This window comes from Silene latifolia, chromosome 2, assembly GCF_048544455.1.
Source record: "Silene latifolia isolate original U9 population chromosome 2, ASM4854445v1, whole genome shotgun sequence".
In the NCBI taxonomy this organism is placed as follows: Eukaryota; Viridiplantae; Streptophyta; class Magnoliopsida; order Caryophyllales; family Caryophyllaceae; genus Silene; species Silene latifolia.
In genome coordinates, this window is record NC_133527.1 from 186798285 (window position 1) to 186811773 (window position 13489).

The 13489-nt window shown below is 40.3% G+C and overlaps 1 protein-coding gene across 2 annotated transcripts; it reads left to right on the forward strand.

Annotated features, from left to right (window-relative positions):
* Positions 1–727: 727 nt before the first annotated feature.
* LOC141643819 (endoglucanase 25-like) lies at positions 728–5402 on the forward strand. Of its 2 annotated transcripts, XM_074453136.1 has the most exons (7): positions 728–766; positions 969–1562; positions 2538–2848; positions 3091–3549; positions 4042–4177; positions 4279–4451; positions 4650–5402. In XM_074453136.1, the coding sequence occupies exons 2-7, from the start codon at positions 1184–1186 to the stop codon at positions 5049–5051; spliced, it is 1860 nt and encodes a 619-aa protein (XP_074309237.1). In that variant the 5' UTR covers positions 728–766; positions 969–1183; the 3' UTR covers positions 5052–5402. The 2 variants fall into 2 exon arrangements, with proteins under 2 accessions (XP_074309237.1, XP_074309235.1); XM_074453134.1 differs by lacking the exon at positions 728–766 and having other exon boundaries at positions 962–1562.
* The last annotated feature ends 8087 nt before the right edge of the window (positions 5403–13489 follow it).

The window sequence follows — 13489 nt, forward strand, 5'->3', positions numbered from 1 at the left end:
CAATATCTAACAACAAAAAACAACATAAATCCTCCCACACATATTTGTGAAGGGCTAAGCAGAATTGAATGAAGTTGAACCGAACTGAATGAAGCTGGAGTAAGAGTTAATTTGTGAAGAGATGAGTTTAACTGAATGAAGCTGAACTGAATTAAATAGAGTTAAAGTGAACGGAATTGAATAGAACCGAAATTAAGCCAGAAAAAATAGGACCCTTCCCACAACCATTTCACTCAATCCAATAAAGAAAAAATAAACCGCAATTCCCAACCCCGATAGCCCTTCCCACAGCCATTTCACTCAATCCAATAAGAAAAAAAATAAACCACAATTCCCAACCCCGACAGCCCTTTCCACAACCCCAATCACCTTCCACCAGCGCCAGCCATCTACCCTCGACGCCGACCTCCTACCCCCGTCGTCAACTCCATCCCAACCCCATCGTCGATCCACCACCTTAATCGCACTTGAAGGTGGATCAAATGATGATTGCGGCTGAGTCGAGGCAACGAACATGGTGTGAAGAGGGAGATCGGTGCAGGCGGTGAGGGATGGTCGGCGATTGTAGAGGGGTGGGGGAGAGGTTGGTTGGGTGTTTTCTTCGGATTTTGGATTTTTCTCTTGAATTTAATAAAATTGTGTGCGTTTGGATTTTTCTCTTAAATTTAATAAAATTGTGTGCGGAATTTAACAACTCCCTAAATAAATCTAAACCGAAAACATTCTTAAATCCAAATCAAACCCATACTAATTTCATAATCAATTGGTCTCTCTTGTGACGGGTTACCATTTGTGACGGATATTTTGTAAGATAAAATGGTAACAAAATGGGTTAGTGGAGAAAGGGGACCACATAAATAGTGTTGCAGAGAGAGAAAAAGTGGGTACATTGTGAGGTAAAAGGGTATCCGTCTTCAGCTTGTGACGGATATGTCATGTCTTCAATGAGAATTTGTGTTTCATAATAGCTCCAATTAAAATACAATATCTAAAACAAAAACAACATAAATTCTCCGACACAACCACACCTCACACAATAATTCCTCCCATTTGCTTACTTCGCACACATCAAACACCCTACTAACTTACTCACCACACAACATTCTTTCCACACTCTTCACTTCCCCATTACTAATTCACTCCGCTAAGTTATCGAGAGACCACTTTTCCGTATCATTTCAAAATGAGCATGTACGGTCGAGATCCATGGGGCGGACCCTTAGAAATCGCGGATTCCGCAACAGACGACGACCGAAGCCGAAACCTCCGCGACTACGACCCAGCTGCCTTATCCTCTCGACAACTCGACGAAACTCAACAGAGCTGGTTATTGGGCCCCACTGAGCAAAAAAAGAAGAAAAAATATGTTGATCTTGGTTGCATCGAAATTAGCAGAGAGATCTTTATATGGATAGTTGGTAGTATTGTTGCTGTTGGTTTAGTTGCCGGTTTTATTGCTTTAATTGTTAAGGTTGCGCCTAAACATCATCGCAAACTTCCGCCTCCCGATAATTATACTCTTGCTCTTCATAAGGCTCTTATGTTCTTCAATGCTCAGCGCTGTATGTTTTTATTTATTTACTTTGTATTTCTATTTCAATCATTTGTTTACGTTTGATTAAAATACGTCTCACAAATAGTTATAGAAAAGTGCAGAATTAGAAAGTGTCTAGTTTTATGAGCTTGTTGTGATTGGAGTGATTTGAATTCATCTGGAGTATATTTGGAATATAATTTTTCGTCTTAATCATTTGTTTACCTTTTGTTAATATTTGCTCCAAAAATAAATAAATAAATAAATAAAGTAAATTACTGAGGTCTGAGGGGATGGAGGGAGTATAACTTATTCTCATATCGTCCCGATCGTTTGTTTACGTTTGATTAAAATAACTCACAAAAGAATAAAAAAGTAGCTATTTTTTTTAAATAAATGTAAGCAAATGATTGGTACAAAGGAATAAATGATCAAACAACACCAAATATATCGTCCGATCATTTATTTACATTTGATTAAAATAACTCTAAAAAAAAAATACTAAAAAGTAACGATTTTTTTTTAAATAAATGTAAACAAATGATTGAGGCGTAGGGAATACTAGTTGAATTCGTTGTGTTTGTAATTGTCTATTAGTAGTAGTAATTTTGATTTAAGATCACGAATATTTAAAGCGAAAAAATGAAATATACTAAGATGGTTTTAAGGATATGAATCATATGATATAATGTTACTGATTCTAAGGTTTTTTTTTTGTTTAAAAAAGTTTTTATAATTGGAATATTGACTTTTTTGGTACTGAATTGGTTTAAATCCTTTGAAATGTGAAAGTTTCGAGGAATCTGCTGTTGTCTACCTAGGAATAGTAATTTCGATGGCGCAAACTATGCTGGTTTTGGACAAATTAGTGGAAGGAAAGGCCAATTTTTAATGCGTTGAATGGTTGGTTCAACTAATTAATTTCTTTGGGTTAGAAGAGTTGGGACTTATGAGTTTAAGACGGATTTTGTGGCTAATGAGCTTGAATTTGTGTTTTTAACAGCGGGTAAATTACCAAAGCATAACAATGTTTCGTGGAGGGGGAATTCGTGTTTGAATGACGGCAAGTCTGATACCGGCACTATATTTAAGGATTTGAAGGGTGGGTTCTATGATGCTGGGGATGCAATCAAGTTTAACTTCCCTGCGTCTTTTGCTATGACCATGCTAAGTTGGAGTGTGATCGAGTACAGTGGCAAGTATGAGGCCGCTGGAGAGCTCAATCATGTTAGAGAGATTATTAAGTGGGGATCTGATTTCTTTCTCAAGACCTTTAATTCATCAGCTGATTCTATTGATAGGCTTGTGGCTCAGGTATACCGGGATTTTTTTTTTGCTTTGGAAGTCCATTGCATTTTCTTGAAACGCTCTCTTTTTATGTTGGTTCATTCGGAAACAGCCTCTTTGTGTTGCTAACACAAGGGTAAGGCTGCGTACATCCGACCCCCCCTTACCCCGCAATTTGCGGGAGCCATTGAGGCACTGGGGTAATGTTGTTGTTGCTCTCTTTTTATGTAGTTATAGAGTTGAAGCGTTGGTTTCGTCTTCTGTGACAGGTTGGGGTCGGTGACACTTCTCATGGGAGCACAACTCCTAATGACCATTACTGTTGGATGCGTCCTGAAGATATTGATTATCCCCGCCCTGTAACAGTATGCAGTAGCTGCTCGGACCTTGCTGCTGAAATGGCTGCTTCCTTGGCTGCTGCATCGATTGTTTTCAAGGATAATAGGGCTTATTCTCAGAAACTTGTGCACGGAGCTAAAACACTTTATGCATTTGCAAGGAACCAAAGAGGTAGATATAGTGCTGGTGTAGAGGCTGAGATTTTCTATAATTCCACCATGTACTGGGATGAATTTGTTTGGGGTGGAGCTTGGTTGTATTTTGCGACAGGAAACAATACATACCTTTCTCTTGCAACTCATCCGAAAATGGCTAAGCATGCTGGTGCATTCTGGGGAGGTCCAGATTATGGTGTGTTTAGCTGGGATAACAAGCTCACAGGAGCTCAAGTAAGTTTCTTCCTTCTATTCCTCCGTTTGCAGCAAGTCAATAACATTACTCTAGAGTCGATAGACTTCCTGTTTAAGGTGAGGTGTTGAGAGGCGTTTTACAAGTAATCCATAATGATAATTGTGGCGAGTCCTGCTTCACAGTGAATGAAGTGCAGTCATTCGGAATCTGTTGTATTCGAAAGTCGAAGAATAGTGAATATTAGTTCCATTGGAATTGGAGAATAAATACTCTGTGGTGTTCGGTGTTCCTTTGAAAGAAAAAATTAAGCCATTATTATTGAAATCTTTTTTATTTAATCTATTTGAGACAAGATGCACACGAAAATTACCTTAACGGTGTCGAGAAGCCATATCAGTGTACATGATCCGCCGATGAGTCTATTTAAGTCTAAATACTCGGTGTGTTGTGTTATGCCTCATGAACTTATCAATGCTTTAACTAATCACAAACCCATTGCGTGATTGAGTTCGATTTTGACTCTATTTCAGGTGCTTTTGAGCCGTCTGAGATTGTTCTTGAGTCCTGGCTATCCTTACGAAGAAATGCTTTCATCTTACCACAACCAGACTGGCATAATTATGTGCTCCTACTTACCCTATTTCAATAGCTTTAACCGAACAAAAGGTTAGTTTAATTGTTTTCCTTGGGATGCGGGCTTTTTTTTTGTTAATTTGTAAACCTCGTCTAAGTGCATATTTTGCATTTTTGCTGCTCAAATTGTCTAGGGGGTTTGATCCAGTTGAATCACGGAAGACCCCAACCTCTGCAGTACGTAGTAAATGCCGCGTTCTTGGCCACCCTATATAGTGATTATCTTGATGCTTCAGATACACCGGGCTGGAGATGTGGTCCCAATTTCTACACCAGCAATGTCTTGCGTGAATTTGCTCAGACTCAGGTACTCATAGAAAGCATTGATGTTAAAACTCTACTGATAATAATTTCAGCCCGCAAAATACTTGATCGTGGAATTTAGTCAAACGGCAGCCAACTTAAGAATCGAAAATGGTAGCCAAAGGAAGTATCATATGTATAGTTTCAACTGTTCAATGGTAATTAAGGTTTCCTAAAACGCTACGTTTCACCATTTTTGTAGATAAATTACATTCTCGGCAAGAATCCTCGTAAAATGAGTTATTTGGTTGGTTTTGGTAACCACTATCCAAAGCACGTGCACCACAGAGGTGCATCAATTCCTAAGAACAAGATCAAGTACAACTGCAAAGGCGGCTGGAAATGGAGGGACAATAAGAAGCCAAACCCGAACACTGTGGTTGGTGCCATGGTTGCAGGCCCTGACAGGCATGACGGATTCCATGACGTTCGTACCAACTATAACTACACAGAGCCCACAATTGCCGGAAATGCTGGCCTAGTGGCTGCCCTTGTCGCACTTTCAGGCGAAAAAAGCGTTGGAATAGATAAGAACACCATATTCTCAGCAGTGCCGCCCATGTTTCCGAATCCTCCACCCCCTCCCGCGCCATGGAAACCGTGAACTAAGACGGTGGGTGCATTTCAAATTGCTGCTGTGAGTTGTTGGGTTTTGTTGTAGGAGTTGATATATTTTTTCTCACGGTGTTAGTTTTTGTATGGCACTGCATGTGTAATTCTGTACGATGATGTATTCGCTGTGTAATCCGTGTAAACCAACTTACTGAACAACTCTAAGGCTAAAGCCGATCAACTGATACCGATGGCTGGTTAGAGGTCATGGCTGTAGAAACTAGGAAGTAATTGTTTTCCACTGCTCTAATAGTTCTATTAGATTGTAATTGACGGCTGATCGTACGGGTTCGTTTCTGTGTTCGACTCCTGGACAATGAAATTATGTTTTCCTCTGAGTGCCTTTGTTGTGTTAAAAGTGTAAATTTTATTTTAAATCTTATTTATATAATAATTTCAGTTCAACCAAAATTGATGTAAGGCCTCTTGTTTGGTTGATACGGGAATTAAATTGATGTGTTAGGGGTCGTTTTAGAGCTGATCATATGGTCCAGGCCCGCTAGCCCGACCCGGCCCAGCCCGATTTTTCCCCGGGCTTGGGCCTCGATTTTAGGCCCGAAAAGCCCACGGCCCGAAGCCCATGGCCCGATTCAATTTAATAGGGCCGGGTTTGAGCCGCCTTTACGGCCCGAAATTTGGCCCGGCCCGACCCGAACATATGCAAAATTTACGAATATGTACAATTTAAGAATGTTAATAAGCATTAAGTAAAATAATTAACCAATCAATTGTTGTATTGTAAATAAGCCGTAATAACTTGTTTACATGTATTAGTCTGATAAGGCTTAGTATTTTCCTTCACCATTATTTATATGATAAAAAATGAGCTAATGATTTTGTATCATACTAGTGCCGATAAATTGTTTACCATTATCGGCGTGCTAAGTCAATGTTTTTTAACCTAAAGAAAAACAAATATCAAATCAATTACAAAACTACAACAACATACAGTGAGCACCGCACTAAAATATATTATTACACTACTAAAAATTGTGCATTTAGTTTGTATGAGTCACCTCAAGCAGTACGTTCATAAAAGCTACATTAGGTTACTACTTCTTAATTGCAATACTCGAAAAAAATCACACAATTCTATACGAAATTTTTGATAACAAATACACAAAGTATTATAACTTCATAATGGGGATTTCTAAACTTATTTCAAGAGAAAAAGTATTTAGCCCGAATTGGCCCGAAAGCCCGCTTAAGCTCGCATGGGCCGGGTTTGGGCCGACAAAATAGGCCCGCACTTGTAGCCCGGCCCGGCCCGGCCCACGCACTTGGGCTTAATTTAATGCTTGGGCCCGGCCCAAACCCGGTCCGGCCCGGCCCATGATCACCTCTAGGTCGTTTGATTACACACTAAACAATGTAGGAACTTAAATTCATGTGAATTGGAAAATGGGTATGTTGTTTGGTTACCCCAATTCACATGAATTGGAAGTTCCCATGAATTCCAATTTCTCCACAATGGAGGAAGTTTTTTACCTAGGCCCCCCTAGGTGAGTTAGAATGCCTACATGAATTGCACTTCCTCCATGACAACCAAACATTTTTTTGCAATTCACATGAATTCCAAATTCACGTGTTTTATGACTTTCTAGGCAATACAAATTACTATATGCAACCAAACGACCCCTTAATTTGTAATGCACTAGAGTTTAATCCCTACATTAAAATTCACGCGAATTACAATAATCTGTTTGGTTGTCAGGTTGGAGTTTTATTTTACTAGGAATTTCCAATGACCATGAGGGTTAGTCGGGTAGGTAATTAAATTCCCCCATCAGATAGATGTTGGAAAGTCTTAGGAATTTTAAACTCCTCCATTTTACAAAAAATAGGGTAATCAAACAACCTCTAAAAATCCTAATCCATGGGATTCTAGAATTTCCATGAATTCGGTGAGCAACCAAATGAGGCCTAAATTTATCCTCTCTAAAGAGATGTTTTGACTATTATTATGAGTACTGGCCTATAAAGACTATGTAAAATGCACACATCAAACTTCCCCAAACCAAACATTTGCTTGTCCTCAAGCAAGCTAAATGCAACTAACTAATGAGCTAAATGGAAAGGAACAAAAACTAGGACAAGCTGAAACCGTTTACTCAAACCGATTTAATGTAAAAGAGTCAACTACTAATAGCGCAATAATAAAGCAAACGAATTTATACATATCTCATAAATAGTTGAACTTTTGACCTTGCAAGACTTTCAAGATTGGACTCTCCCGGGTCACTCTCTCTCAATTAAGCACAAGGTAAGCATTATATGTAAGAGAGAAAGAAAAATAGACACTCACCTAAACTACGACCCACATAAACATGCATGCAACTAATATGATAGACAATTCTAGCTACCGTACACATACATTCCAACCAAACGAGGTCCGTCACAGCCGAGAGCTTACAAAATTATGGTAAAGACTAAAGTGAGGCAATGGGTAAGAATAGGCAAAACATTTTTCGGAAATGTGAAGGTATAGGTGATCAAGCTAGCACCCTAACAGAACCAAATGGAACATATCCATCTCTTATCCCTCAAAATTAAGCAGAAGTGCTCTTCATTTGGCACAAAACTCACTGAAAATTAGACCTGACAAACAGGTCGGGTCGTGTTCGTGTTCGGGTCAATATTAAACGGGTCACCACTACCCCAACCCTAACCCGACCCAATTACATAAACGGGTCATTTGTCTCAACCCTAACCCGACCCATTTAATTTTTCTATAACCCAACCCGACCTGTTTAACCCATTTATCTTTAAGCAGGTCATTTTAACCCGCTTAACCCGTTTAACAAAATAAAATAATACAATAAACTACGTTTTATAACGCTATTATCCCACAAAATGATACATGAAAATGTTAATTGTTAGTTGTTTTGTTGAGTTATTGACTCAAGCCAAATATATTATGAAAATTTTAAATAAATGGGTTATTCGTGTCGGGTTCGTGTCAAAAGACATCAACCCTAACCCGACCCATTTAAGTTTCGTGTTGTGTCGTGTCAACCCAATTACTTAAATGGGTCGCAACGTATCGACCCTAACCCGCTAACTTCGTGTCGGGTTCGTGTCGTGTTTTCGGGTCGTGTTAATGATTGCCGCCTCTACTGAAAATACTCCTCATATGATTATAATAAAGCATAGGAGTGAAACATCTTTCTTTTTTTTTTTTTCTTTTCTTCTTTTTTTCTTTTCTTTTTCGATTTTTTTTTTCTTCTTTTGATTTTTTCATTTTTTCCTTCTTTCCTTCATAAATTACCAACTCCCACAACTTAGATATAAGACCAAACTTGGCACAATAAATAATATACCACAAAACAATCTAACTAGCTTGACAGGGCAGGCTAAATTTGGATGTAGTTAAGGGACAAAAGGCAAATTTGGCTAAATGTGGAGTTATATGGGTAAAAATGAAAGAAAAGGTAATGTAAGCATCTCCCTGCATGTGACACCAACCACTAACCCGAATGTATGTAGGCAATAAGCAATTGAATTTCATAAATGTGCAAATTGATGATACATGATATGCAAGGAGTACTACTCTCAATTCCTATATGAAACTGGTCATAGATGTCACCAGTTTATAAAGCTCTAAACCTCAGAAAGTTATTGTAGTTTGCCAAAATTTCAAGTCAAGTCTAATTGTTCAACATATTTAGAAACGAAATTCGAGAAATTGCTTTGAAAATTACTAAAAGTCGTGAGAAATTTGCAAGGCTTAAGTGAAAACAATTCTAGCATAGAAATGTTCTATTCCGACACAACCTAAATGCAAAATTAAACGTGATTTTTTTTTGAATTTTTGTGAAATTTTTAAGTTTTTATGGGTTTAATAATTTTTCGAAATTAAGTGCAATGCATACGGAAATGCAAGAAATATGAATGCAAAACGAATGCAAATGCAGACTCAAAAGGATGCATATACCCTCCCCAAACCAAAACAGACAATGTCCTCATTGTCTTCACAGCTAACCAACTGTAACACCCCCATTTACTTAATTAAGGGCCTGAACTAGGACTCCTCAGATAAATGACAGTGTTACCATCTCGAAAACCCGAGGCAGTAGATAACAAATGGAAGAAAACACAGTACTTTATTAAGACGTGTATAGTGAGATTACAACTGGAAATAAAACAAAGTCTCAAAATACGACCAAAAGATAAAGTCTGATAAAACTACTAATAAGACTAAGGTGGGCTAGGCACTAAGTCAGTCATCCAAGCTCTCTTCCCGGCCAGCTCCCATCAGTCCGCTTATACCGTCAATCGCTCACCAATAGTTGGATCATCACAGCGTACACGAATACATTGTGGTCACCCGAAGCCGAGTAGGTAATACAATAAAACAAAGAACATAATACACATGCTCCTCCATCACCACCATCGCCATCACAACTCATAACCCGGACAACCCAACCATACCGATCCCCGGTAGACTATACATCGACCGTAGCCGATCTCGCCAAAGACGTTGTTGAGGACACCAGGGCAAGTCCTGCAGAACCCGCCTGGGCCTTATCACCACACCATACTCACCTCCACCTCCACCAACTCCGATGCAATAATATATTAAAACAGTTCAACGATATTACTTAACGGAATTAAATCAAACAATCATATTATAACATGTAAATCACCGATTCAGTCAATCCAGTCACATAGTACTATATCAAGTCCAGTGTATTCCCCTACCTCAAATAGCGGTAATAAGCTAACTGCAGATTAGAAGTACTCCACCCGAAACTCGCCACCTAAACATATACATAACATAATTAATTCACTTAACTATTCCCGTTCCCATATTCAAGAGTCACTATAAGTAGAAACTTTCCCAATTTAGAAGTTACTAAAAAAATGTAAGTTACCCAAAATAGAAAGTTTTCCTAAAATGGGAAGTTTTCAAAAATAGCAACTTACTAAAAATATCAGGTTACTAAAAATAGTAACCTTCCCGAAATAGAATCCCGACTCAAAGCCTAAATATATGATTCCGTCATCGCTACTTAATATCGACTTAATAACTAAACTAATAATAGAAATAATAGTAATGTACATATTTTTCCGACTTACTAAAAATAGAAACCGTAACAAAAATACCCAAAAACAATAAACCCAACCCGACACACAAACGCACCCCCTTCAACCCGACACAACTCCCTCCAACAACCACCAACCCTCACCGCCGACCACCGGCCTCGACACTGTGTCTGGCCTGGTCACCTCCAACCACCACCAACGTGGTCGACCCACGCCGGTGGTCAGAACCACCATCACCAACACCCCCTGTCTGCAACTCTGCCGCCACAAAACACCACAACAGGCCCATTTCTGACTCGTCTGCCACCACGACACATCCGTGCCACCTCGCCTAACCACCACCCTTGACACCACCGTCGAACGGCGACTCTGACACACGTGGCACCACCGATTCGACCTCCCCCGAGTACACGGTGGTGCCACCCCATTATCCCATGTCTGAAATGAAACATAACCACCCATATCAACCCCGACGCCTAATCGCCACCACTGCAACCACCAACAGCGACGACAACCACTCAACCTACCACCACACGACTCGACTCACACCCAGCAACACATCCCACACCCCGACGACTGCTATAACAGCCCCTAAACGGCGTACAACCCAGATCAAACTAGCGTGACAGAAATGAAAACAGGGAACCTTACCTACGACGGCCGTCGATCTGCGCTATTCCGACAAGTACGACCACCCTCGTCCACCAGCAACAGCTTCCCTAGACTCACGGCAGACCCTACTCCCTCCACACTCACCGGCGTGCGCTCGTTGGCTGTAAATGAGGCTTGCGGCGTGGAGGAAAAGAGGTTGATGATGATGATGTGTAAAAATGACGGTAGGGAGGGGATTGGGTTTTAAGGTTGATTTAGGGTTTAGTTTTAGGGTTTTGGTGAGTGGTAAAAGGTAAATGGGTAAGTGGGTAAATGAGTTATAACATCTTGACCCAAAATGCCACCTAAAACTATAAACCCGACTCATCTTACAATATGAATCAATTAATTACTTTTACGATACTACTAAATAATAATATCTCGCTCAATCGATAATAAAATACGGGCTCAATCGATAATAAAATACGGGGTATTACACCAACAACAGCAAAAAGGGAGATGGGGTACGCAAACCTAATACATGTTCCTAAAATACAGTAAATGAGATGGAAAAACAAGGGAAGGTGGTACTCACAGGACGGCTTCCCCAAACCAGCATCAAACTAAGGGGACGAGTAGCCAGCGTACTACTCAGTAATTGCGCACGAGACAAAAGCACAGCAGAAGAGGTGGCTACGGCAACAGCAGGGTTCGTAGTCCTATTTGGTATTTTCTGGGCTAATATAAACAGATAGAAAATTAAGGGGGAGGGGGTGCACGAAATTGGGAAGTAACAAGAGGAGGAAATAAGGCGAAAAGAAATAAGAAAAGTCAAAAACTCTCCTATCTTCTCGATCGAGATGTTCTTCCTCCATAATCCTCTCGATCGAGTAACAAAGTTACTCGATCGAGCCTTCACTAAGGTCTGGTTCCTCGATCGACCAGAATGGCCTTTCGATCGAGGCCTTGACTTTCCAATTTCCCCTCGATCGAGTAGTAAACTACTCGACCAAATCCTTTGTTAGCTACCTGCAAAACTAAACACAAAAATATATCCAAATACCAAATAATTGTTTCACGCAAAACATTGTCTTAGAAATGCCTAACAAAAACAGAAATGGTTTTAAGTATATAATTTATTACAAATTACACGGGGTTGCAAACCCGGCTTAACAACTAACGAAATAATTCGCTCCTCCTCGAGGCTTTTGACTGAAAGCAGTTATTTCAGCCATTAGGAGCTTTACAATCGTCCTCCATATCACAGCAGTATCGAGACAATGGCCTATCACAGCCTCCATCACGACTTTATCTACCCATTGTCGTGCTTTCTTCCTAGGCGGGATAGAATCTTTCGATTCCCTTTCCGGGTCCCAGCTTGTTAGACCTGCATAAGAAGAAATAAAACGATTTTCCTCCAAATTGCTCCCGAGTTGGGGCGGAGGCGTTAATTCAAAAACAGCATATGAATCAACGGAAGGACTAAAACTAGTTGTACTAAGGTCAATAAAAGGAATTATAGTACCTTCTATTGGAGCGGTATGACCTTCGTTAGCCTTCACATCGTCAATTGGGACAGAATCGGATGAATAACCATTGATGTCCGCAGCTACTGTGGTCGATCGAGAGGTTTCAAAGACTCGATCGAGACTCTTCTTCACCTAATCGCTCGATCGATCGGTGGTAGCAGGTCGATCGAACAACTTCTCCCCACCAGCAATCGATTCGAGAGCTTTGAGGAGCTCGATTGACCAATTTTTCTGCTGGGATTCCCTTGTCAAATATCGCAATGAAGTAATCGTCCTCGGAGTCTGAGTTGTACACATCAAAGTCTGGCTCGATTGTTACTTGAGCGACCTGGTGCGTAAGACTCTGAATTGAGGCGTTCCTCGTTTGTTCCACTTGAAGAGTGAGTGTCGCTAATAGCGATTTTAACTCATCGAACTCTGTATTGTTGACAGCGGGAGCGGTTGGTTGTTGCGGTGGTGAAAAAGAATAGAAGGTCTCTCGGAAGCCTCGTTGATAGTACGGATGCGGTGGTGCATAACTGCGAGGTGGGGACGAAACATAGTGACTTTGTTTATACTGTCGATAAGCATAAACTTGGTCACGATCTGCAAGGCAGTGAACTGCATCGTGTCCCACAGTACCGCATCTCTCACAAAATACCTCCTGAAGCATCGCCATAGGACATGTAGGACCTATCAAACAACACTAGAAAGGAAGATAAGAACTGTCTCAGGAAATAAAATTCCCTGAGACGGAGGGGAAATAAACGAAACAAAAAAAACAAATAGGGCAATTGCCTCCCCGGCAACGGCGCCAAAATTTGATACCGTCGTTTTAGTATCAAAAATAATATTTATAAAACCAAATTACTAAAGGGTAGTAATAAGGGTCGATCCGCAGGGAGGCAAGATATCTGTTTTAACGGTTCGCTTATTTGGTCACAAAATGGGGGTTTTAAGTTTGTTTTCTAAACTACGAGATTTAAGGGAGAGAAGTAGAGAAGAGCAGGGAAAGAGAGAAATATGCTAGGAGTCGGTCTGCCGTGGCAACTAAACTATCGGGTCAACTGAGTCGATCTAATTAATTGATAAGAAGAGCGTGGTCGTCACCTTTTGGTCCTTAAACCTACGATTATACCCTTTCGGTCTCTAATCGCTCTAGGGTCTCCCTAATTTAGCTTTCGCCCTAGTTAGGTATCACCTATTGTAATTAAGCAAGCCTTCCCTTCCAATCTTTCGATCTAGGTCGGGGGTAACTAAATTGATCGGTCTCCTGCATGCATTC